Here is a 25954-nt window from a genome sequence, read left to right on the forward strand (position 1 = left end):
TTTCTCTCTCTCTCTGATTGGCCTCATTAAACCAATTTGAAAACATTTAGCAAAGCACTTTCCCCACGTGAATTAAAGCTGTTGAACTCGGTGATCACGGCTGCGGGGTGTTGATTGCCGTCTGCCATGACGGCGGCGCGGCCGCCCGCGCTCATCGGCACGGCGGCTCATTTTCTCCGAGGATTTTGGGTTTAGGGGCCCTTAGTAAACCCTGGAAGATCACGGAGGGGCTTTCTCGAAGCATTCCGTGCTGCTTTATAAAACGTTGTTGATGTCTGCACCCTGGACAGGTTTTGGAGGATGGAAAGGGAGGAATTGCTAAATATCCTGAGTTTTTCAGCCTGGGGGTGTAACGTGCCTTGAAGATTGAGTGGCTTTGGGCTGGAGCTGCAGCACCAGCTGAAACAGCTCAGCTTGAATCCCCGTCCTCCAGGTTTTCTTCCATCCCCAGCGAGGGGATTTTGGGTGGCTGAGCTCAGCACTTGGACCTGGCCGGTTGCACGGTCCCAAACACCCCCAGGACCTGCAGGAGCAGCCAAACTCCGGAGTCCTGCAGGCCCCTGCTCCTGAGATGTGCCAAGGGCTTCGCACGGGGTCCGTTCATGCAGGACGTGAAGTCCCGGCCACACCGAGGTGAGCGAGGGGCCGGAGCAGCTTGGAGGCTGCAAACATTGCAGGAACCTGCCCCCCCTTGGTTTTACATGTCTCTAGCGCTTGGAGCTGTGCCTGGGCCCTTGCAGATGCTGCTATCTCTAGTCTAGAGGCCAGGGATGAATCAGCTCTCCTTCTGCCCTTAATCTGATCTAAGCATCAGAAAAATCCATGAGCTCTCCAAGAGCTGTAATCAGAGAGGGGATTTGCAGTCTGCGGTGGCAGGTCTCTTGGGTGGCATCCCAAAAATGGGAGAGGAAGGAGACGAGCCCAGCAGATGCTGCAGCTGCAGAGACGAGACGGAGTCCGCTTGCCAGGTGATAAATGCGGCGAGTGCTCCTGGTACGGGGTGGCTCGTTGCTTAGAAATCCGGAAGGGAAGGAGACTCTGACCCACGGCCAGCCCCGTGGACGCCTGAACTTCCAGAAGGCACCAGAGCAAAGGTGAGACACTGCAAGGACACCTAAACGTGATCAGGACCCGATGCTGCCAGGAAAACGTTTGCCCTGGACTGCTGGGGGGACACCGTTGTACTGGTGGTCTTTGCCCTGTCCCAGTAAAGGGCTGACCAAGAGCCAGGTGGAAAGGAGTACGCAGAACTGCATGCCCATGCACGCAGAGCCCGCTGAACTTTCTGGAATGGCTGTGAAGCCATTCAAGCAGCAGCAATCCCAAAGCCCCCAAGCAGCAGCAGCACCCCAAAAGCCACAGACAGCAGCTGCAGCGCCCCAGAAACCCTAAGAAGCAGCACCCCAACTCCCCCAAGCAACCCCACTCCAAAAGCCCCAAGCAGAGCACCCCAAAGCCCCCAAGCAGAAACACCCCAACTGCAGCAGCACCCCAAAGCCCTAAGCAGAGCACCTCAAAACCCCATGCAGCAGCACCCCAAAGCCCCAAGCAGCAGCAGCACCCCAACTGCAGCACTAGCACCCCAAAACCCCCACGCAGTTGAACCTCAACCCCCCCATGCAGGAACACCCCAATTGCAGCAGCACCCCAAAGCCCCAAGCAGCAGAGGCAGTACCCCAAAGCCCTGAATTCTGAATTGCAGCAGCAGCACCCCAAAACCCCAAACAGCAGCACCCCAATTGCAGCACCAGCACCCAAAGCACCGGGGGTCTGAGCACCCCCCCGCCGGGCTCCCCAGGCCGGGCCGCCACGTGCAATCTCCCGCCAGCCCACGCCACGCCCCCAGAGGGCGTGGCCTCACCCATTCATTACCTTATACGGGCATGGGAGGCGTGGTCAGGGCGGGCCCGCCCGCGAGGGGGCGGTGCCGAGGCGGTGCCGCGCTGGCATTGGCGGGGGCGGGGCGGGGGAGGGGGCGTGTCCTCGGGCAAAGGGGGCGTGTCCGTAGGGAAAGTGGGCGTGGTTTAGCGGAGGGGGGCGTGTCCCCGGGGAGGGGCGGGGCGCGCGGCCGGCGGGTTCCCGTCAAAAGGCGGCTCCGGGGTGGGGGGGGAGGGAGGGGGAGGCAGCGCCGGGAGCGCAGGTACCGGGGGGGTACCGGGGGTAGGGAGGGGGGCATGGGGGGGATGGTGGCATTTTGGGGACCCCCCTGCTTGGTGCCCTCCCGCTGTGGTTACTGTGGGGTGAGGGGTGCGTGGTGCTGGGGGGTACCAGGGTCCCCCCCCAGTGGCTTAGGGGGTGCTGGGGGGGTCACCGGGACCCCTCCCATGGCTCTGGGGGGTGATGGGGGGGTGGCCCCCCGGTTTGGGGGTCCCGTGTGGGCTCGGGGCTCACCGGTGCTCGGCGTGTCCCTGTACTCGTTTGGGGTGCTGGGGGTGTGTGGGTCCCCGGGTGCTTTGTGCCCCCCCCCAAGTTTGGGTTCCCCCCCCCCATGACCCCGTACTGGGAGTCCTCAGCCCAAAAGGGATGCTAAGGGATTCCACCCCAAAAATGGGCTTCCTTAGGAGCGGGAGGGGGGACTATCTTAGGGTGTGTGGGGGGTCCCTGACCCTCCTGACCCCCCTGTGGGGGTGACTCCTGGTTTGGGAATGGGGGGTCAGGGTCCACATCCTGACCCCCCCCCCATTGTTGGGTTTGGGGGTGAGGGTTTGGCCAGAACCAGGGGGTGCTTGGGGGGGGCTGTGTTGGGCCCCCCATGTGTGCTCCGTGCTGCTGTGAAGCCCCTTCCCCAGCTCTGTCCCCCCCCCATGTCCCCCAGCTCCCCGGGGTGGGACATCGCCTGTCCCCCTGCCCCAGCCACGTGCGCCCCTTTCCAAGCGCCTCTCTGGTGTTTTGGGGTTTCCAGCCCGTTTTGAGTTTGAGTTCCCCCATGGGTTTGGGCTGCCCGTGAGCGATCCCACAGCAGCCGGGACCTCTCAGCCACCAGCTCCCAGCACGAGGAGGATGGGGGTACTGGGAATCTACTGGGGACCTCCCTGCATCCCCCACCCGAGGAAGGGGCGCTCCTTTCCCCGGACCCAGCCGGGCACCCAAGGGTGCTGCGGGGGGGGGCTGCTGTAGGGCAGGAGAAGCACCGTTCCCCGGTTTGCTGAGCCTTCCTCTTCCTCCTCCTCCTCCTCCTCTGGCTGACCGAGGCTGGAGCCTTCAGCGCTGAAAGTTTCTTCGGAAACTGCTTTTCTCAAGAAGCCGGCCCCGGCGTTCTGCGGCGCTCTCCTCCCACGCGAGCTGGGCACTGACTCATCTTCCTCCCGGGGCTCGGCGAAGGGAGCGCCAGCAACGGGGCCACGTGCGTCCCCTCCCGAAGGGGGGACATCCCCCCACGGACCCCCTCGGTGCCTCCTCCGTGCCGGCCACGCTGCCCCCGTGGTGCCTCCGTGCGCTCAGCCCGCCGGGGGAGGACGTTGGGGTTGTAATTACTCATTTAGCCAAAACCTCTTCTTCCTCCTCTGAAGTCTTCCTCCTCCGAAGCAGCTTTGCTGGGGCAAATCAGATCGAGTTTGTAGCTTTTGGATGGGGTCTCGGGGTGGTGTACCCAACCGGGTGAAAATAGTGGGGTGGGCTGAGATTTGGGGGATTTGCGTAGCCGAGGAGCTGGGAAAGCCCAAAGCTGTCAGGTGCAGAGGGCGGCGCAGATGTCTGCCCGAGATCCCGTCTGCGAACGCATCAGGTGCAAGATCTCGCAGCAGCACTGCAAGTAACAAAGGCACAAAAAGGTTTTTCATGAGTCAAGAATTCGCCTCGGGTGAGTTAGCTTTTCACTAGGTGTTTTCTTCCCCAATCCCGGTGTACTTAATCCGAAATAATCCAAGCTCTTTTTTTTCTCTTAATGGCTAACTGCGGAGGAGCGGCTCTCCTTCCCGAGTGCACCTCTAGCCAGAGAGAATAATTTTTAACCTGCTGTCGCTGAGCCGGAGCGCAGTCAGTCTGGCCCAAACTTCCTGTGGCTTTTCGGAGGGGAAATACAGAAATGTCAAGTCACTGGGAAATAAATAATCCTCCTCGAGTGGCTGGAGGTGGGTCTGTGTGTACCACGCAGCATCTGAGCATAGGGTTCTGCGAGTGTTTATGGTCATAGACACTTTATATGTTATTTTTTTAATATATATTTATATATATAAATAAAAACAAGGTGAGGACAGGGACTGGGTTCTGCTGAAAGGGGCTTTCCCAGAACTGCGTGGCGTTTTGGGGCTCAAATCCCACTTCTGTGGAAGCTGGTGCTGAGCACGGGGTGTCATGATTTGGAAACACGTTGCGCTCGCCCGTCAGTATCTGAGCGTGACGCGGGAGTAGATGCAAACAGCCTCTAAATATTGACGTGGGGGCTGCCCACGTGCCGGGCAGGGTCTGTGCCTGTCCCCCCCGGGGCCGTCTGCGTCACGGTTCCTCCTTGCGGCCGGAGGTGCTGGGAACCCGCAATTTGGGCAAGCGCCTGCCCCGGCCTCTGTGGGCTGGCGAGCTTCTAACCATGGCTACGGGGGGCAGGTTGCCCCTTCGGGCAGCCTCCTGGCCACGTCCCTGGGGTAGGAAGTGGCAGCGGACCATTTCGGCGCTGGGGATGGCGTAACTGATGCGAAACGGCTCGCGCTCACCATCCGGGCTGAAAGATCTGGGGCAAAGCAGCTGCTGCATCTCCGGGCGGCTGGGGAAAGCTGTTGTGAGAGGTGACTCCTTGTCTTGCAGCCCACGGAGGGCAGGACCTGGCTTTTGCTGGTGGTTTTCTCAGATGAGCCTGGTCTTGAGAGGTGGCAGCTTCTCCACGAGTTTCCCAGTTGCCCTCGGTGTTGCTTTTCCAGCCGTGATCTCCCCAGTGTGGCAGCAAACGTGGTGCTCATCCCGACCTGTGGGCACCCACTGCTATCCAGCAACACCCCATGGGGGGCACGGGAGGCAGCGGCATCAATTCTTTGCAAGGGCAGAGGTTAAAAGATAACCCCCAAACGAGAGAAAAGCAAGAATTGTGTCTTCAAATAGAGGCACTGAGACCTCTAGTAGTGTGTTTTTTCTCTGAGAAACCACAGGTCTTGGTTAAAGGCAACCAAATAAGACACCTGAACGCTAGACAGGCATTGCAGCAGGTTAACAAGTCTGAGCACAGAGTTGTGAATGCACAAAAGCCCTGAGCAGGCACCGTGGAGGAACCTGGTGCTGTCCTGCATCATTTTCCCCTCTTCCTGCTCAGCTCTTGGGTGTATTCTCTCCAGATATTGCTTGTGAGAAGGGTGAAATGCCCTTGGTGAGCATAAATGGAGCCTGGGGACTTGGGAACCCCGCTTTAACAACCCCCATTTTTCCAGATTTGGGAGATTAGCGGGCTCTCAGTGCTGTAATCCCTTCCCTAGGGAAGGGAAGCCCAAACTGCAGGTGATAACGCGGCAGCAGGACGGTGCCATGGGAAGTGAAGCCCACCGGGGAGCTTGAGAAGCACCGGGACAGGCGTGGAGCTGCCCGCAGAGCATCTGGCACCGGCACAGCCCGCGGGGCCGGGAGGGGGAAGGACGGTTAAACCAGGGCGTGAGGAATATAAATGACAAGGAGAGCAAAAGTCCAGGGAGATAAGGAAGGTCAACGACTCCGCAGGCTTTAAAACAGGGCTTCTCAGCAGTGACCTGAAGAAGCAGATGCTTTGTGGTGGGGGAACGGGTCTCCTGGGGCAATCGGGGGACCTCGTCGTGACTTCTGAAGGACCGAGGCAGTTTGGTAACCTCTGGTGCTGCTCCTGCGTGCGTCTGCCTTCCCTTCAGGTGCTTGCTGAATCAGCCACAATTCGCAGGCAGTTTCCTTATCTGTGGCTTTTAGTGGTGGTTAAACCACCCCGCGCATGCAAGTGACTTTTGGCTACTAATAATTGGAAATGGGGTGTAAAAGCAATTAAAAACAATACCTGGAACGTTTATCTGTATATCTCAAAGCCCTTCCTTCATTGCCAGGAATTCGTGCTGCCTGCCCTGGTTGCTGGGACCTGCTGCCCTGACTTCTGACCTGCGATCCCAAACCGCCTGGCTCTGCTGTGTGCCTCCTGTCCTAACCCAAAGCCCTGCCCGTGGCTTGGTTCCAGCCCCCGGAGGTTTTTGGTGAGCCTGTGTGTCGATCAAGGTGAGTTTGGTTGACAGAGGTGCTCTTAACCAGGCTGCCTTTGTATTCCTGACAATCCCATGGCTTTTTGTAGGGGTCTGCCCAGCAGGAGCCTGCTCTCCCCTTTGCTTTGGGCCATCCCATCCCGTTGGTGCAGGCTGGGTTTCCAGCTCCCATGAGTGCATTTTGGTTTCCCAACTTAGGGCTGCAATTCCAACATCAGCTTTATCCCTTCTCCCACCTCCTCCTGCCCTCTCGAGGCAATTAGTGGTGCCGAGGGGCACCCATTCCCTCACCCACCGGGTGGGCTCGTGCCCCGTGCCCCCCGTCACCCGCTGCCAGGCGAGGGACGAGGCCCTGGGGACCGCGATCACGTCCAGGCCCAGGCGGGTTTCTCCTCCCCTCCCCGCATGGGTAGCGCTGACACAGACGGTTCCTCATAAACATTTATCGCCTCGTCAATACGCCCGTTTAACAGCAAGCAGATAAGATACGAGCACCGGCTATATTTAGACTTGCTTAGCCCTGCGGAACGTGTGGTGCCCTCGCTGAGGCCTGCGGGCGTTAGCGGGCTCCTCGGCCTCAGGGTGGGCCGAGCACCGGCAGCACTCGCTCCTGAGCCCTGGAAAACACTTCTTGGGACACGATGGCCTTCCCTCTGTCCCCATTGTCCCCTAATCCCTGTGTGCTTGTAGGGAAAAAGCTTGGCTTGGTCCTGTTTCCCCAACATTGAGGGATTCTCAGTACGTGAGCAGCCATCCATTCTGTGCTTATCTCCTCCCTAAAACGGGAATATTTGGGCCTTGCAGTTCCCCCAACAAAAATATGTCGACTTTCAGTCTGTTTTGAGGATGATGAGAGAAAAACAGGAAGGATTCAGTAACATGAGTAAGCTCATGTGCAGAGGAAGGTTGATGTGACCCCAGCTGTATTTTCTAGGTGGTGCTTAGGGACGTGGTTTAGTGGGTGACGCCGGTGGCAGGGGGATGCTTGGAGCAGATGACCTCAGAGGCCTTTTCCAGCCTTAACGAATCCATGATTTTTATTTCTGAAATCACTTTGATTTGATAGCTTGGGTTACCCCAAACAGGGAGATGGCGCTGACTGGTTCCCGATGCTGAGCTTAAATCTCTTCTTTGGGGTCTCTTTCATACAGAGGGGAACTTCTCAGCCTGGCGGTCCTGTGCCCTGCTTTCCTCTAGGCTTTTGCCCCAGGGTCTGGGTGCAGGAAGCTCCCATACGTGTCTGTATAAAAGCAACCTGATAACTGGAGTTTCAAGTTGTGCTCTGGCTGGCATGCTCGAAGGAGAGGCAATTGTTTTCTGAGCATCTCGGCTTCGTGCTCAGACACTCGAGTAATCCTGTGGTCTGCTGGGTGCTGGACAGAGGAGAAACCTGTTTTTCTGTGCCGGGCTGCTGCCCTGCTCCTGGTGGTGCCTCCCACGCTGTCCTTGTTGACACTGACTTCAAATTACTGTTAGAGGGTGCAAAAGCTGGCGTGGTTGGGCAGCCTGCTCTTCGAATATAAATTATTGCTTGCTATAGCAGGGTAGAGACCCTATATTTGTACCAGAGGTGCTGGATGTGCACTGCGAGAGGCCCTTCCTTCAGTTTTTTTTAACTTTGCATGCATGACAGAATTTCAAACCAGTGAAGCGTGTTGTGACAAAACCTGTCTGTGGCCCTGGTTGGGATCCCTGCTGTGAAAATGTAGCAGGGACGATAAGGATGAGGCTGGAGCTGAGGTGGTGCCGAAATCTGTGGGTAACCTGGGCCTGCTGGTGGGAGCAGCGGTGTTTAATTCCTGGCAGGTCGGAGCAGTGTTTAATCACGGTGGTTAAAAGCACAGAGACTTTGTGCAGCTCAGACCTACCTGGTCAGAGCACTCGGCTCGAGGCAAGCTGAACCGAAACTGGCTGCTGTGGGGTAACGGGATTCCTACAGCTCATCTCTGGGAAGAAGAAATCTGCGGGTAATTCTGCTTTTCTGAGTAGAGGGGAACAATTTTAACCCTGCTCACCCACTCACTTCCTTAAGTAGCAGTAAAATTGCTGGAGAAGGAACTGCCTGTCGAGGGCAGGGCATGACTCTGCCTCGCCGTCACGTGCTGCAGCTGTGCTGAGCCCTGAATTTGCCCATCGGCTCGTCCAGACAGGCACGAGAAGCAGCGACCTAGGAGCCAGCTCCTTGTAGCCTTGCTCCCCGGGCACCTATTGCAGGTAAAAAAAAACAAAACAAAACAAAAAAAACATCCTGGAGGACCGAGGGCTCCACCGAGCTCATGGGTCTGCTGCCTTCTTTAGGGTCCCTGATCTGCTGTGATTTTGAAAAACTTTTTCAAGAAAAAATGCGGTTAATTTTAAGGTTTCACAATCCCTTTGTTTTATCTCTTCTCTCCTCGGTGAGATGGCCTCTTTGTTTCGTGTCTCTTGTTTTGCTTCTTGCTCTGATGTCCCCGTCCTCCCCCTTCTGGCTTGGTGCTGTTGTCTGTTTGCTTTAACCTGTGGCTGCTGCATTTCGGGTTGTCCTTTACGCAGCCGATAGAGATCTGCTGAGGAATCACTGCTCTGCTCGTGGCTCGCAAGGAAATTAAGGTTTGTTGGGAATGCTTGGGCTCCAAAGGTGCAAGCAAGCAGGCTGGGCTTCAGCGTGGATGAAAAGTGGGATGACCCGAAGGTAGAGAATGAATGCAAGTCGTGAGTCAATGAGGAGACAGCACGACAGCAAGCTGAGCCTCGGGAGCCTGTGTGCAAGGCAGGGATCTCCCCTGAGGGACTGGAGCTGGAGAGTTTGGTCTCAGAGGTGCTCCCTTGCAGCTCCTGTCCCCTGGCATTTGCATGCATGCAAATGTTGCTGACTGTGGGGTGGCCTCGGAGGTGACGTGCTCCGCTCTGTTGCTCCCACAAACTGGAAATAGCCCCCAGGGATGCACCAGCCCAGGTCGAGGGATGCACTGATGCCAGGTCCCATCATACCTAAAAGCTGGCAGCTGCCGTGGTTGTGCTGTAACTTCCTGCCTGATTGCACAGGGGAGGCTTTCGGTCCTGTTATGCTGTGTTTTGGAAGCTGTTTTTTTTTTTTTCTCTTTTCAGCAGTAAGACTCGTGGTGGCACTTGCTGTCTGCCGTAATGCCAAATTCCTGGGAAATGTGCTTGGTGGTGAAGCTGGAGCTCTTTTAAATCAGCGGGGAAGCCTGCGGGGTTTACCTGCCTCTTGTAACGAGGGCTGGTCAAGGCTTGTGTTTCTATGGTGTTGGTTTAAGGTGACTAATCCATCACAAATCAGCTCCTGTCACTTGCTGCTTCTCCAAATGTGGCTTCCTCCACGTCAGTGTCTTTCCCCACCCTAATGAATGTCTGAAAGCAGTGTAGGAAGTAACGCAGCAGGGTAGAAAGTCTGCCATCAGAGCAGCTTGACGCATCTAGGTTGATGCAAAAGGCTTAAATTTTGTTGTTTTTTTTCACAAGGTGTTTTTTTTTTGGGCACAAGGTAGGTCTGTGAGTGTGGCTGGGTGTTCTCGGCACCTCGCAGTGAGCGCCTACCATCTGCTCCCAGCACAAATCGACCAAAGCTGCCGGTTCTCCGCTTCTGGGAGCGACTTCAGATGTTGCTCTCTATCTACCGGAATCTTAGTCAATTAGTTTATTATTTCAAAGGCCACTGGAGCAGATCGGCAGCCTCAGAAGGTCCCTATCTTTTCTGCATATGATATGATTTTGTGAATCCCAAGACCTTGAATTCTGGACTCGTTCTGCAGAGCTCCAGCTTGGCACCTTACAAAGAGGAGCTGTTCTCCCGGGGCTTTGATATCCGAGTGCTTGCCTGTTTTTAACCCCCTTGTTTTTTAGCAGTGCAGGAGCCTGAGGAATGTCTGTTGTAACACCTGACCTGGTTTTGTCAGGTCTGGCTGTGGCTGCAGCTGCTGGCACCGAGCTCGAGTGGCTCTCCAGCCCTCCCACCCTCTCCTGGTGGTCAGGAGCAAGCTGTGAGTTGTTTCTGCTGGGGGGTGGCCGGGTACCTCCTGGCACTTTCTCTGTGTCAGGGGGGCAAAGGCTCCAATTCTCCATCTCACAGCTCCAGGTCACGTCTTCAGGTCATTACCTCGAGGCTGAGCGAGCTGCAGAATTCTATTGCTGAAGCTTGTCCTCCACCTCCAGCAGAAAACAAACAAAAAAACAACACAAAAAAACAGCATAGACTTGATCTGAGAAGAGATTTTCAATATCAAACTTCCTGGGGGGTTGTATATTCTTGGTGTGATTTGTTTTTTTTGTTTCCTTCTGGAGAAGGATGGAGCAGTTTGCATTCTTCACGAGAACCTGTTTGCATACGTTTCGAAATCGGGGAGAAGCCCTGAAGCAGCGTGGTATTTGCCACATGCAGGGACAGCTCCTTTCCGTTGGTCCTTCCTGAATTTTTGGTGTATGAGAGCGAGGATTCTTCAGCTGCTCTCACCGAGGTATTAGTGCTTGGGAAACGAAGGCACAGCCGAAGCACGCGAGCAATTTGGGGCAACGGGAATGGGTGACCAAAATCCAGGGAGGCTTCAGGGGACACAAAGTGTCACGGGGAAGGATCTGTGGAAATAATTGCTCTTGTGATTTTTGTTAGGACCAAGCATTCCCTTTGCCCTGTCCTTGCCGTGCCCTGCAATTAGCTGGGTGCAGATGTGCTGCTGTTACTCCGAGGCACAACGGCGCGGGCAGAACAACAGCGATATCAGCGTGGAAATCATGTTGACTAAGCTGAAGGCTGAGTTTCCATTGGAAACATTGGCTTGGAGAAATCACTCCTCCAGATAAGAAGTGGAAATGTGGAAGAAGGAAATGGCTGTTGCACGCCGCTCCTGTCCGCAGTTAAAGCGACGAGCCAAAAGGTTAGGAAAGGCAGACATCTGCTGCTGATAATTTGTGAATGGGCTAGGGTTACAGCACCTTAATGCCAAGCGCTACGAGGTGCAGCTGGTGGAGATTTAATTTCGGAGCCCTCCCTGCTGTTGTGAGGGCTTCGTGCTCAGCCAGCTCTGCAAACCTGCCGGATTCCCACCTGGGAGCGAATGCCTGGCTCCTGCGTCCCCCGACGGAGGTAAATTTTGGTGAAGCTGTAGCAGGTGACATAAGTACCAGCTGCGGTGGTGTTTGGAGAGGCTGTGCCAGTAAACATGTGTTTGTTCACTGTGTCCATCCGAAAAGCAAACACAGCTCGGCAGCGACAGCCCGCAGCGCTCCCAGCCTCAGCGCGTCCCCAGGCGCCTTCGGGAGCTCCAATCTTGACTGTTTATTCTGATTTTTTGTGAGTAGCTCCCCGTAGCTGGCTTTATTCTGTAGCCCTTGACCACCTTAGGACAGCCAAGCAGGACTTTGTGCAGCTGGGATCGGGCTGAGATGGCTTCTTCATCGGCTTCCACAGCCTGCAGTAAGTCATAGACATATGGGGGGGGTGAAATATAGCAGGAATGACCTTTTTTGGTACTTTGTCTCTCTTTTTCCCTATGAACTAGTGAATATTTGAGGCAGGGACGGTGCTGGCTGTTAAATAGCTGTCTTGCCTTAAGCAGCTTGCAGGCTGTTTTGGTGAGCCACGAGGGGCCAAATCCTTCCTGCAAACTGGTACTTGTGCCTTCCTGCTGACCTCGGGGCTGAAAATGTCTCGTGGCACCTCCAGCCCCGAGCTCAGGAGGGACGAGGTTGGGCTCCCACACTGCTGTCACGCTGCCTGCGGTGTTTTTTAGCCCTGGTTTGCAGTGGGAAGGGATCCTGGCAGCAGCTTGGCCAACGTGCAGGCATGAACACGCCACGTGTGTTCGCTCTGGACTGGTTTTGACAGACCAGGATTCCCAGTTAGAGACTAAAGTGCACAGACCAAACCCCTCGGATGTGGTTGAAGGGCTGCACCGGTGCTGACCATCTCCATGCCCTGCAGGTTTTGGGGTGGCAGGGGCACGAGTGCTCTGCAAAGAGCATCAGTGACCAGAACTGCCCCTGGAGCAGCATGTCACCCTGGCTGCTGCTCCCCGGGGTGCTCAGCACCAGCAGAGCTGCTCCTGGGTGCAGGAAGGGCTGGGAAGATTTTGGTCTAAACCAGCTTGTTCTGTGCTGGAGCCAAAAATGGCTTTTCTGTCAGTCTTACCTGAGCCCAGCTGAGGAAGCACCGTGGGTTTTGGCTGCTGAGCTGGGTGTGGAAGGGCTGGGTGCCCTGTCGGAGCAGCGTGGGGCTGGTGGTGAGCGTGGAAATGCAGTGTTGTGTGTTTCCTCCCAGCAGATTGGGAGGAATAAATGATTTTCTGAATGCTGTGTGGCTGGGTTTGGGCATAACCAAGGCACCGTGTTTTAGGCAGAGCAGGCTGGCAGCCGTGCCTGAATTTTAAATCACTTTGCTGTGAGTGCAGCACGATAGCAGCACATAAACCATTTTGGAGCTAATCCAGTTTAACATCTACCAGCTGCCTTTCTCCTGAAACAAATCACAAACACATGCAACAGCTTCTGGGCCAAAGGAAACCAACACAACTTTCATTGCACGGATCTGATGATTTTTTTTTTTTTATTTTTTTTTTGGTCATCTTACCACTTCTCATTCATGACTAACATCCTCCCGTGGCTCTGCGCAGGAAGCGAGGCAGCCTGCAGCTCGCCCTGCTGCCGTGGGCGCTCTCCCCTCGGTGCTGTGCCGTTTTCTAAATTGTCCCTTGACCCTCAGGCTGTGTGGCCGGGGATTTTTTTTTGCTCTCTGCAAGCCTCAGTCCTTGCAATGCTGTGAAATTAACTCAGCATCTGCAGGTGATGCTCATGGGGAGGGCAGGCATCCCTCCCAAAGCACCCATGCGCCCTCCCGAAATGTGCAGAGGCAGTGATTGGTGGCATTGCTTCTCCTTCAGGGTGCAGGGAACATCCATGGCTGTGCTTTATTAACGTGCACCAGTTGTGGATGTGCACCTTAAATGCGGCCACTTTGGAGGGGGAGCTTTGAGGAGGGATGGAGCAAACGGGGAATATCACTCGTGCGGTGGGGTAATGGGGTCGAGTGCTGGGGGCTGACGTTTTGGCACCGGGGCTCAAAGCCACTGCCTCGTTGCTGGGGTGAGCTGCCCCAGCACGGGTGTGTTTGATCTGCCGTGCGTGCACGTTATCGGTTGGCAAACCTTCACCCTTCCCTCTCCTTTTTTTTTTTTTTCCTGTTTTTTGTATGGGTGGTGGCTGGAGCTGGTGCCAGCTGCATCTCCCCCCATGCTTGGGGCATTCTTCCTGCTAAAACCCCGTGTTTCTGCTCTGGGGCTCTCAGCCTGTGGGGTTTGGTGCCAGACAAGGGAAAAAGGACTCAGATGGGGCTGGGAGAGGCGTCTCCTGCCTTCCTGTTCCCCTTTAAAGCACGTGGTGGTTGTCTCCTGTCACCTCCCGTGCGGGGAAATGGGAATTGTTCACCCCTTTGCTGGAAACCAGCCCCCGTTTGGCAGGGCACTGGTGGGGGCCGAGCTGGGTGCTTCACCCCCAAACCCGTGTGGGGCCCCAGTGCTGCTGGACCCTGCTTTTGGGGGTGCCCCAGTGCTGCTGGACCCTGCTTTTGGGGATGCCCCAGTGCTGCTGGACCCTGCTTTTGGGGATACCCCAGGCTGGGGCTGCTCAAGACTGCAAAGAGAAGAGCAATTGGTGGTTACCTGCTCAGACTGGAGGCACTGGGGTTGGGACTGGCTTATACTGTAGGAATATTTTGGGCCTGCACAGGACTAAGGGCCAAAATTACCCAGGACACTGAAGCTCATAAAGAGGCGGTGATGTCTGCGTGGACTCGAGGTGTGTGAGACTTTTTTGCACGGTGCCGGTGCTGAATCATTGCTCGACGTCTTCTGTGAAATCAGAGTCTGTGAGAACAAGGCTTTGCTGAAACGTTGCTGGTATCCGAAAGCTTTTATGACTGCTCTTGCTCTAGAAACGTTTTGGGGCTCTGAATCTCTAAATGAATCACGGAGACGTGATGCTAAAACGCAACAGCTCCTTCACCCTGGGGTGGTGCTCTGAGCGATTTTGGGCATCGCTTCTGGGTGAGGGTCTCCGAGACAGATCCTCCCCGTGCTGGTGGGCGTCGGGAGCTGGTCAGAGGTAGGGAGGGGGCTCGGCAAGCTCCGGTGCCCGGGGGGAGCCCACAGCAGCCCCCGTGTGGCTCAGTGCTCGCCGTGAGCTCTGCCGCCGTGGTGGCTCCTCCAGGCGGAGACGGGGGCTCCGTGGGCGCTCCGGCGATGCCGTAACCGAGCGCTCGTCTCTGTTAATTGCCCTTATTAATTACCCTTATCGGCAGCCGATGGGCAGGTGGGGTGTGCCGCGCTTGCTCATCCCAGTTGGCAGCCGGTCCTGAGAGCTGGCTCTGTCTGCAAGCTCTTACAGCAAGAGAGAGTGCGTGGCTTGGAGAGGGTCGTGGCTGGGAACACAGCAGAGCCTGGGCTGGGTGGGCTCAAACGAGACCTCCTCCATCCCCCCTTGTACCTACAACCAACCGAGGTGACACCAACAGGTACTGGCTTGTGCCACGGAGCCACAATACAAGCTAAAAATGAGAAAAAGGAAAAAAAAAGGACAAAAGGACAATCCACCAGGTATTGGAGTTGCAGCCACGTGAAGTTGCTTGGTTGAAGGTGAGGTTGAGGAAGGACCCGCTGCTCACAAAAATCCCATATTAGTGATATTATTTCTGCTAATCTGGTGCTGGGGGTGTCCTCGGCTCGTGGATCCAGGGGGGTTTCTGCACTGTGGGCTCTGGCTGCCTATTCGTGGCCTCAATGACAAAGCGTCGTGCCAGCGAGGAGTCAGGTTGGAGGTATTTTTGATGCTGTGCCCGAGCGGTAATCTGGAAATCTGTTTACTTCATTCCTCCCCGTCAGGGGAATGGCGCTCCGAAATATTTTCTGCTTTTACCTGCACATGTAAGGATTTGTTGCCTAATTGCGACGTGAGATCCCATAAAGATACTTGGCTGATGTGGTAAAAGAGCTTGTGTATGGCCAGATGTTTTTCTCCTGTCTGTCCAAGCTAGGAAAGCTGCTGAGGGCTTGCATCACGACGCTCGTCTGGCCACGGTGTCCCCTGCTCCTTCTCCTGCCTCTTGGTGCCGTTTGTGCCCGGAATCCAGCCCCAGATTCCAGCCTGCAGTGGGGCAAGAGGAGACACATCCCCGGCCCTTGGACCTGCCCCGTGCACGTGTTTGCTTGAGGCCGTGTCGCTGCACCAAGGGATGAGGGACAGATTTTGGAGGGTCGCACGCTTCTGTGTGCCTGTGAGGTGTCCTGGAGCTGTTCTGTGGGGTTTGGGTTTCTCTGATGCCCTTGGAAAGCTGCCACCCTTTCCCAAGGAGCCAGGAAGGGTGGTATCAGCACGATGGCTGCGGAAACTCAAAGAAACCCAAACGTCCCCTCTTCCCCCCTCCAGCTTCCCCATTCACCCCATCAGAGTTCTGGGTGCAGCAGCAAGGGCGCCCCACGGCGCGGGGTCCCCACCACCCCCAGTGGGTGGGAAGGGCCCCGCAGGGCTGGGAACGGACCCGATCCCCCTCCATCAACGCTGCTTTATTTGAGCTTTGTCACCGCTGTCAAACAAAACGTTTGGCTGGCCCCGATTAGCAGGATTAGCATCCTTCGAGTGGGGTTTTCAGGTCCCTTTGCCCTCCTCAGGGCTGGTGGTGTTGGCTCCTCCAGCTGCCACGCAGACTGCAGTGACACGCTGCTTGCAGACGGGGAGTGTCTGGCCTCTGCGGGGTAGGAATTGTCATGCTTACGTGTTCCAGCCCCGGTCCGGGGGCGTTGGTAGCGCTCCAGGAGGGTTTTTACATCTGATCAGGTTAATGGGGCAAGGGGTGGCAGGCGCTGGATTGCAGCAGGTGAGGAAGAGCTGCCGGTCTCCTGACTCTGCCACCCTCGACAGCCTCCTTGCTCAGCTCCCGGGAGGTTGCGGCCACTCTGGGTGTTGCAAAAAAGAAATGACAACGTGCTTCTAACCTAGAAATGGAGGGGAGCGTGGTGCAGGGGGCTTCACCTGCTCCATCCATCCAACCACCGTCCCCGCACGGAGCGGTGCAGGGCTCCAGATGTGCCCGTGGAAGCAGCGCTTCGCCCTCCCGGGAGGCTGTCAGTCAGCTCCCTAATAAATCTCGCGGAGAGCAGCAGCAGGGCTCCCTGGAGCTACAGAGGGAAATGATTTAATTGCCTTTTTAATAGAGAAAGGGGTTGCCTGCGTGCCGTGACTGGATGTTTTGAATAGGCTGATTTGTATTGGAATATCTTCAAGATGCAAGTGCATTGCCAGCGGCTCTGGGGATGCTCCGCGGAGCAGCTTCGCTTTGTTTTGGCGTGTCAGCAGTGGTGTGAATTGAGTGTGAGAGCCAGGGAAATAGTAAAAAACCTCCGTGTGAACACACGGGCCTCTCCAAAACGCAGCAGAGTCCTCAGCAGCAAGTCGAAGCGGCGCTGGGGTGAGGATTTGTCAGGAGCCAGCCTGTTCTTTTCAGGCTGTGTGGGTAAAGCTTTTGTTTTGCTTGGCAAAGGAGCGAACCCAAAAATGCGTTTCGATGGGGGAACAAAGCTATTGAGAACTTGACAAATATTTTCCTGCTATTGTAACAGTATTTGCTGCGTCCTGAGGACGTTTCAGGTTGTCAGTCTCCAAAACACTGAAGGCTTCGCAGCCTCTTCAAGGAGGTGCCACCCGCGCTGTCTGAGGAAGGCTCAGCTGTTCCTAAACCGGCTTGCTTTCTCCCCAAAACTTTAGCACGATGGTGAAGCCGGAGCCTCCTGGGCACAGGAGGCTGGATACAGGCTCCTCAGATTTGCACCCTCAGCCAGATAAAGCTTTGGTCTTGATTCCAGTTGTAAACTCGCCTGTTGCTTTCAGCAAGCCGGGTTTTCCTTGCGCACGCAGCCCCAAACAGACTCTTCAAAGGCTTTTCCTATCCTGGGAGCTGATGTCAAAATCAAAATGCATTCCTGGGAAAGTGGGGGGCACCTGAAGCCAAGCCCGGCGAGCTGGGGTTTGTGCAGCAGCTTTCCTGGCTGGATTTTTTGCTCCGGTCACTGCTGATGCCAGCAGGGGAACAGGAACGTGCTGTCAGAGGGCAGCGTTTCAGCGCCCTGGTGCTGGGGAGGAAGCAGCCGCTGGGAGCGGGTGAGTAAGGCTTCCAGCAGGAGCCGTCATCCTCCGCAGCCTTCTCCCTCCTGCCAAGCCTTGAAGAGCCGCGAGCGCGGGGTTTTGCAACTGCAAGCTGGCAGGAGAAAAAGGAAAGTGATAAAGCACGAGAAAATGCTGCAGCAAAATGCTCCCTACCGGGGGGGGACTCGGACATAAATACGGGCTTAAAAGCAGGGAATCCTGCCTCCCTTGGGCTCAGCAGCAGGTACAAGCTTCCCACACTCAGTTCTTGCTCAAATTTCCCCTCGTACCTCTGCCTGCTGTCCCAGCATATGGCCAGCAGGTTGTGGGTTTGGTGGCTGTTATGGCTCAAAGGCTATTATGCCCATCTTCAGGATGATTTTAGCCCAATTTGAAGGAAACTGGGTGCACCTGGGGAATATCAGCCCCATCCCCAGGATGTTTCCAGGCATTCTGCTCCTACCAGGTTTGTTCCCCAGCTCTCCCCGAGCACGGCTGCTGACCTCCTGCCCCGTGCCTGCGCTCTCAGCATCCCCCCATCTGTCTCAGCCCGGGTACGTGGGATCTGTCGCAGCCCTGGCCAAAATAACAGCTGCTGGCAGCACTTTGCATGGAGCTGGCTGGCCGAGCTGTGCTCTTCTCCCCCCTCGACGTGTCTCCAGCAGGTGAGCGGTTCCCAGGGGCTTAAACCTTGGGCACGGCAGCTTTTGTGCTGCTCCTTTCCCCAGGTGTCATCTGGCAGCATCCCAGCGGGGTGCTGTGACTGAGTGTGAGCGCACAGCCTTCCCCGCTGGCGTTTTGGGGCTGTTAGAGCTGCTACAGCTCTGTACAAACCAGGGGAAATAAAATAAAATTTAAAAAAGGGTCACTGGAAATCAAGGCTCCTGACCTGTTTGTGGAGCCTTGGGTTTGACGTGGTGCAAGACCTTAAATTTAGCTAATCACGGCTGCTCTGCAAGCCAGCTCGCCGAAACTTTGCTGGGACTGCTGCAAAACTAGTTTAACCTTTTGGGTGCCCGGTGGGGAGAGCTCAGCGCTTTTAAAACAAATTATTTTGCTTTTTTTTTTTTTTTTTTCCAAGAGGTGAAGGCTAAATGTCACGTTTGATGAATGAACGACCTTTCGTGGGGGTGGAGGGAAACTCCTGCGTGCGCTCCACCCCGCGTGGCGACGTCACGGCCGTGCTGGGGCTGAGTAAGGTTTTCCAAGAAGTCTGCGATGGCAGCTCGACGCCGCGCCACCGTCCCTGCGGGAATTGTGGCCGGCACAGGCTTGCTGCTCCCTAACGAGCGGCGGTGACCAAATCACCTCCTGCTAAATCACCTCCTGCTGCTTAACCGAGAGCTGGCAGAGAGCAGGAGGCGTGATGAGGGCGCTCGGAGAGCTCCCCCAGGCTGCCACCAGCGCCTGCTTTCCTCATCCTGGGGGTGTCGGTGCCTCTCTGCGTGGTGCTGGGAAGGGGGGCAGAGCAGGAGCAGCACAAGGTGCTGGAGGAGCACGGGTGTCGTGGTGTCTGTGGATGTTTTAGGTGTCTGTGCACCCGGGAGTGAGATTTGGGGTCTCCGCAGGGGTCTCTTTTGGCACCCTCATCGCTTCAGGCTGTGAGGTTGTGTTGGGAGCAGTGTGGTGACCCCCAATGATAAACCACCCAGCTCCCTGAGATCAGGAACCTTAAGGAAGGCGAAGCACCTTAAATCCCCTTCCCTATCTCCGAAAACCTTTTTCCTGTCCCTATTTTAAGACCGCGTTAGCCCAGCGCCGGTGAGGTGCTTCCGTCTGCAAGCTGAAAGAGCCAAGTGACGTGAGGAGGGAGCAAAACCCCCAAAACCTCCCCGTCCTCGGCTCTGAGCGCCGCAGTGATCCCATTGACTTTGAGGACGCGTGCTCTGCTGCGCGAGGAGCCGCGTTTATAGCAGCCATCCAGCTCCGCTTCGTGCCATCCCCCGCGAGCCGGCGGGTCGCACGCCGCTGAGCGCCTGACAGGCTGAATTGGGAAATTGAAATTTATAGGGAAATATTACCGAGGTGAAGGGAACGAGCCGTGTGCCTCTCGCTGCCTTTTCCTTCCCGTGCCCTTGTTCTTTCTCTTTTTCTCTCTCTCACTGCGTTCCCCGGGCTCCCCCAGCAACGTGCCGGAGCGTTGCGACATCTCCTCCCGGATCCGCGGTGGGAACCCGCTGAGCGGTGCCCGGTGGGGCTGGCTGCCTCCAGGTCACCCCACGCTGCTCGGGGTGCGAGCTGTGGTCGGTCTGCCCCGGCTCGTCGACCTCGGAGCTGTCTCAGACTGTCCCATCCGTGTCGTTGCAGGTGGCTCCATGTCCCAGCTCCAGAGCTCCTGGGAGACGCACCGGCAGGACATGGCTTACCTCCCAGACCCAGGTAAACGCTGGTCCTCCTCAGGCTCCTGTCCCTTTCCATGCAGGACCCCTAGCTAGAGAAGCCTTGGTTGTGCTAAATTTCAAGTGAGAAACACAAAAAAAAACAAGAACCAAGAGCTGCTGCAGCTGCTTGGGGACCCAGGGGTCCCCAGGTGCTCTGGGGACATCTCCCTCGTGCGCTGCCAGCTGCAGGGTTTGGGGCTTCGTGGCCAAGCTCTGCAGGCATCAGAGCTGGGCAAGCTCCTCTGGCATCAAGCACCAGCGGTCTGGTAGACCTACGGTGGGGTTTAAATCGCTCTTGAGGGTTGGGCTCTTGTTGTTCTGTTTGTTTTTTCTGCACTCACTTTTGTTCCAGACTCATTGTCTGCAGTCACCCGGTGACTGACGATGTTTTGTAGAGGACAATGCATCAGCTGAGAGCAGGCTAGACCTAGACAGCAGCTATCTGCGGCAACCCCTTGAGAATATATATAAATAAAACTAAAAAAAGAAAAAACAGGAAAAAAGCTCGCGTGAAGCTCTTGAATCAACTTAAAAATCTCTCATCCTGAGATGCGCAAATGGGATAACGCATCCTGTGCGTGGGGACACGGGGGCACAGGAGCTGAGCTGTGGGGTGGTGCCACCTGGAGACACGGGCTGTGGGGTCTTTACCAAGACCTGGCCCCGTGGAAGCTCCTACCCTTTATTTTCTTGTTGGTTTTAGATATTTTGTCGTTGTAACAGCGGATAGACTTGTACCCGTGGATATCACAAGCCAGGGAAAGCCTACTGAAAGCTCCCTTTTAATATTTATTTCAGCTACGCTGCACATGCTCTGCACTAGGAGCACTGTTTCCTTCCTCCCTTGTTTACGTCCCTGCTGAGGATTTTTTTTTTTTTAAACAACGTTCAGTTGACTTGCGTTTGGGATTTTTCTCACTTACGGGAGCTGGCATGAGTGTGCTGGTGTCGCTTCCTGTCTGTGCACAAGGGAAATTCTGCTCTAGCTGGCAGGCGGTGTGACCTCTTTCCCTGTGGTTTTGCAGCTCTGGCTTGGGTGAATTTGGGTCCTTTCAAGGCTTTTTCTTGAAAACAAACACAAAGGAGTGGGGATGGGAATAGATCAGGGTTTGGGGTGGGCTGTAGGACCCTTCCCATTTAAGAACAGCAGGTAAATGCGAGCACGATCTGCGGTGTGTTCAAGGCTGGGAGCATGGGCAGGGGAATTGGAAGCTTTTCTCATCAGATCACGATGAATGCAAGGAGGCTTCCTTTGCTTGCACCTAATTAGCTTTTTGTGACGCTGTTGACAGCTGCAAATAAATACCTGCCTTCCTCTGCTCCCCCAGACATGGAGACCATGGCTGCCAGCACGTCGCTTCCCGACCCAGCCGGCGAGTTCGACAGGAACGTGCCCCGAATCTGTGGGGTCTGTGGGGACAGGGCCACGGGCTTCCACTTCAACGCCATGACCTGCGAAGGCTGCAAGGGCTTCTTCAGGTGAGCGAATCTTTGGGGAGAAGGAGTCGTACCCTGCCATCCTCGAGCTTTGAGGAGGAGGTGACCTGGTCCTGGGGTGCTGCCTGGCTGCGGGCAGCTCTGCCAGCCCCGTGCCCGCACTGCAACCAGCTGATACGCCTGCAGACCTCGACAAGAGAGGCCCCAAAACACTTCCCTTTTTGTGGCTTGGCGTGGCAATCCACTGCTGCAGAACGATTTTCCCCATAACCAGCTCGCTGGGAGCCTTGCAGACCTCCGCGTGCTGATGCGCCGCGTAGCAGGAGCGTAAAAGCCCCTAGCACACCATGGAATGGGAAAAACACACCTGAAATGAGCAGTTTTTGAGAATTAAACTGGGTTGCTGGGCGCAAGCTTGTCTTTAAAGCAGCCTGTCTGCTCAGAAGCTCTGCACGCTTCTGTAGTGGGGGATGCATGGGGAAACCTGCTCACTGCTGGAGGTGGCACCGAGCTCCTCCCCAGCTGGAGCAGCCTTTCCGTCCCTGCTCCTGGACCCAAAGCAGCTGCAGGCTGTATGTGCAGCTCCTCTGAGGCTTTTTTCCACTGCCAGGTGGGAATCTTGAGCAGTCCCTGGCTTGTCCCAGAGCAAAAACATCTCAGAGCTGTGGGGGCCGCAGGTTTGTGGATGTTTGTTAGCGGCCCGTGTGTCTGCACCGAGGGTGCTGAGCCATGCACGTGGGAGTTCAGGTCGCTTGCACCAAGTGAGAGAATGACTAAGTGCTGGTGAGACCAAGTAAGATAATGACTGGCGTGGGACTGGCTGGGAAAAGCCTTGCTCAAGTATTTTGCACTGTAATGAGATGGCAGCAGCAGGTGGCTGGGGGATTGCAAAGAGCAGAGCTGGAGGCTTTGCACCAGGGCTCTTACATCAAGCAGAGCCCTGGCTTTCACAGCAAAATTGTGATGACTCCTCCTCGTGCAGGAATTTTGGGGCTAGATGGGGGTTTTCACATACCACAGGCTTGCAGCCTGCCTGAACCCTGGCCAACCTGAGCAACAACATTTTCCTCAATCGCTGCTGCTAAATGAGGAGCTCTCCTCTCAGGTGCCCTCCTCCGTGCTCTGCTTTGGGGTCCCCAACCTTCCCCGTCCCCCCTGTGCCTGGGGAGGCCGCTGAAGTGGCTCTCGACCCCCGCAATGACTGGTGCTGCTTGACAAACCCTTGACAGGGCTCCAGCGCTGCTGCATTTCCCCTTTCTCCATTATCTCACCGGTGTAGCCATGTAGGACGTGTGATTGTGACAGTATTTCTGAGCAGACGTTTTAATGAGGTGAGAAGCTCTCATCTTCAGCTAGCCCTTCATGCCCCATATAAGGCCTTTATTTTCAATTTGAGGCTCGTTCCATGTTTTTTAATCAAGCTTCCCAGACGCGCTGTCCCCGCGCTAGGTCTTGGTGTGTTCCCTCTTGCTGAAACGAGCTTGTTTACAAGCAGTTTTCAACCGTTGAGTTAGTTAATGCTTGCTGCTGCCATGGGATCCGAGTGCTTTCTGCCTGAGAACACTGCAGCGGGGGAGCCTGGACCCCTACAACACCCCCAGGAAAAGCTAAGGATCCCTTTGCGAGCACCTTGTGCTTTATACCAGCTTGTGCTTACGTGCATTTAAAAAAAAAAAAAATCAGCTTGTTTTCCCTGAGCAGGTTTTTGGAGAATGGCTGCGCAGGTGCCAGCTCCCGGTGGCTGTTCCCCGGGGGTCAGCCTTGCACTGGAAGGAGCTAAAAGAGGGCGAGTGGATGGGAATATCGAGCTGCAGCAGCAAAGCTGAGGGTGAAGGACCTCCGGGTCGCTCTCATCTGCCTCGGGGACGTAGCCGTCTATGATTTCCCAGCATTAATCCAGCGTGAAATCACCCAGCAGGGTCCCGGGTTTAATGGCCCTATAAAAGGCGTTAGGAATTTACGGGCACCTCTGGGTGCTGCGACGTGCACGTAACCCGCGGCACAAACAGGCACGAGCCAACCTTTGGCCGCTTGCTTCAAAGTCCACTGTTTATTAATGATGCCAACGGCAACGGTGGCCTTTTATTGAGCTCTGCTGTTTGCTCTGGGGCTCTCACAACGCGGCCAAACCCCGCTCATTTGTTCTGCTGGGATTTGGCTGAAGCATCCGCGGCTCCTCCGGTTCCTTCAGTAGTCCTGGGCTCCCCCAAGCGCCCTGACCCCGGGTGTTAATAGCAGAGCTGCTTGGAAAGGCTCCGGGTGTTTCAAAACCAACCAGCTCCCCACCCATCCTGTCTGCATCACTGCATCTCCCACTCCTATAATCCTCCCCAATTGTTCTTTGCGCTGCTCTACGTGAAGCTGTTTTGCTGGCTTTCTTTTTTTTTTATTTTTTTTATTGCATTTTAAAATAAATCCATCGCTCCTTTTGTGCTTCCCCGGGGCCACGAGGTGTTTAGCTTAAACCACTCCATCCCCTTGTGTTGGCTTTCTGCTCCTACGTGGCTGTCGCTGGAGGGGAGGAGGCAGCCTGAGAGCCCTGTCTGTGATTTTTTAAGTATGCGGGGAGGAAAGGATGCAAAGATCCAGTTAATGCAGAACCCAGGAGTGATCCCAGACCCTGGGGAAAGGGGCTGAGCACCCAGCAGGAGGCGTGCACCTGCCCAAGGTGATGCCCGGGCTGCCTAGGGAAGGGGTGGAAAGCAAGCAGAAGAAACCAAGCACTGATTTTGCTCCTTGGCTTGCTTCAAAGGGGCTTCTCTTCATATATTTCCCTAGCAAGAATGTGCCAGGGGCTCTCTAAAGGCATTTTGGGGGGCAAGGGGCAGTTGTCTGACCAGCTCCCAGGAGCGGAGGATGGAGCAGGTGGAATTTGGGGAAGAAAATATGAGTAGTGCCCTAGAACCACCACTCCAAACCTTGACTTGGCTGCTGGTGGTGGGCTTCACAGGGGGCTGTGAGGGAGCACGGGGAAGGAATAGGGAATTATCTGATCCCAAGCAGTTTGGCCATGCCCTGCTTCTCAGGGAATGGCACTTCTGCCACAGTTTTGGTGCCAAAAAGCCCCCCAGTGTGGTCCCCAGCAAGCTCCTGGGGCTGGTGAGAAGGCCACGGTGATCAGAAGGTGGCTGCAGGGTTTGGTTATGAGTAGGGAGAGCTGCGTGCATCAAAATCTCATCTTCCCACCAAAAATTCAGAGGCTCTCTTTGGTGATCAGTCCCCTTGGGCGCAGCAGAAGCAGGAGGGCTCCGTGTCCCTGCAGGGTGGGCGTCCTGCGAGCAATGGGTGCCCCCCCGTGCCTTGCAGTGCTTGATGCTCCTTGTTCACAGGCAGCGAGTGGTTGTGTTGGAGGACACCCTTGGAGACGTTGTCCCTTTCCCCACAAATGCTTACAGACCTCGGAGCTCCTCTGCCCAGCTCCCTCGCCGCTGGCTGTGTTTGCTCCCGCCCGCAGGCTGCGTTTGCGCAGGGAGGGCTCTCGTTATTTTTAACCTTCGGCAGCCTGCCTGGGACGTGGATCTAAATGAGCCCTGAAATGGCCGGTTTTGGGGCTTTACAAAAATACACCGGAGCAGGACACTGTGTGCTCCACGCCGCTGATGCAAGGCCGGGCGCTTCGGAGCCGCCGACCCCTAGGGCAGAGAAGCGGCTGCTCAGAAACCCTCTGTTGTGCCCAGCCGCCCTGGGTTTGGATAAGCTGCAATTTTCATACCAAAACCATCGTGTTGGTTTGCACACAGGACATCTTTCCCTGCCCCAGGGCCTCATCTTTCTCTTGTTTGTGCCCTCCGCAGCCTTGCCCTGGGCTGTAGGGGAGAAGGTGCTGCTCCAGATACTCAAAATACCCGAGTTGTTCACCGAAACTGGGAGACTCCAGCGTGTCCTCTTCCAAATCCTGCTTTGCCCCTGGGTTGGGAAGCGTTTGTCCTTGTTCCTGGGAAAGCAAAGGCGCCGCTGGCCTTGGTGGAAGGGGAAAACCCAGGGAAACATGATTAAAACTGAGAGCCGGCTGCTGGGGGAAACACGAATCTCAAGCCGAGCACCGCTGCGTGAGGCAGGTTGTGGAGGCTCTGCCATCAGCCCCGCCTGTGTTCGGTTTCCTAAATGCATTTATTCATCCGTTAGGTGAAGGGAGAGCAAAACCTCCTTGTTTACATCTCCCTTTTTAAAGCAGCCTCTAATTGCACGCTGGAACAGCCCAGGCACATATATTTATACCCTATACGTGCAGCCTTGGCACTGGTCCTGGGCTGGAGCTCCGTCTGCCCTTGCCTCTCTGCCTTCTCCCGGGGTCATTTGCACGGGGAGCTCAGGGTCCTGCACCCCCTGTTTGATACCAAAAGGGGATTTTATCACTGCTCCTCCTCACAGAGGATGTTTCCTCCAGGCTCTGAAATGCAGCACCAGTATGAAGGTGGCCGGGTTTGGCTTCTTGGTGTCGTACCCAAGCTGCATCTCAGCTCTGCGCTCTTCCAAGGGTTTTTTTTGCTGCATTTGCCCCTCTGAGCATCCTCGCTTCAACTTTCCAGCCTGGAGGTGCCCCAGGCTTGGTTCCCTCCACCTTCACTTAATGTGAGCAGCGTGCATGGAGATGCTCGCAGCCCAAGATCAGCTTTGCTCACCGATGGGAGCTCGTTGAGTAACTTTCTCCAAAGCCCAGATGTGGCATCTCCGAACCCGCCCTGAATGGAGGAGCTCAGCTCTGCCTGCAATGTGTCATTAGTGGATGTCGCGCTGGATGGCTGCGCAGGAAGGCGAGCTTTTTTTGCTGGGAGCTGTGGCTTTGACCCTTTGTACTTGGAAGATTTACAGGCCTGATTGTAGCAGCGGATTAACGTGGCACGGTGTGGTTTTGGTGGAGAAGAGGTTATTATG

General features: G+C 55.8%; 1 protein-coding gene across 6 annotated transcripts in view; it reads left to right on the forward strand.

Moving 5' to 3' along the window:
• Positions 1-2055: 2055 nt before the first annotated feature.
• The window catches only part of VDR (vitamin D receptor), a 35758-nt gene continuing 11859 nt past the window's right edge, over positions 2056-25954 (forward strand). The window contains exons 1-4 of one of the 6 annotated variants that reach the window (XM_068663446.1): positions 2056-2140; positions 5988-6153; positions 19569-19640; positions 20971-21121. In XM_068663446.1, the coding sequence (XP_068519547.1) occupies positions 19577-19640; positions 20971-21121 (215 nt within the window). In that variant the 5' untranslated portion in view covers positions 2056-2140; positions 5988-6153; positions 19569-19576. Of the gene's footprint in view, positions 2141-3566; positions 3800-3871; positions 4071-5546; positions 5802-5987; positions 6154-8204; positions 8352-19568; positions 19641-20970; positions 21122-25954 lie in introns of those variants that run through there. The other 5 variants (XM_068663448.1, XM_068663449.1, XM_068663447.1 and 2 more) reach the window with 5 other exon arrangements.

This window comes from Anas acuta, chromosome 29 (assembly GCF_963932015.1).
Source record: "Anas acuta chromosome 29, bAnaAcu1.1, whole genome shotgun sequence".
NCBI classification, from domain to species: domain Eukaryota; kingdom Metazoa; phylum Chordata; class Aves; order Anseriformes; family Anatidae; genus Anas; species Anas acuta.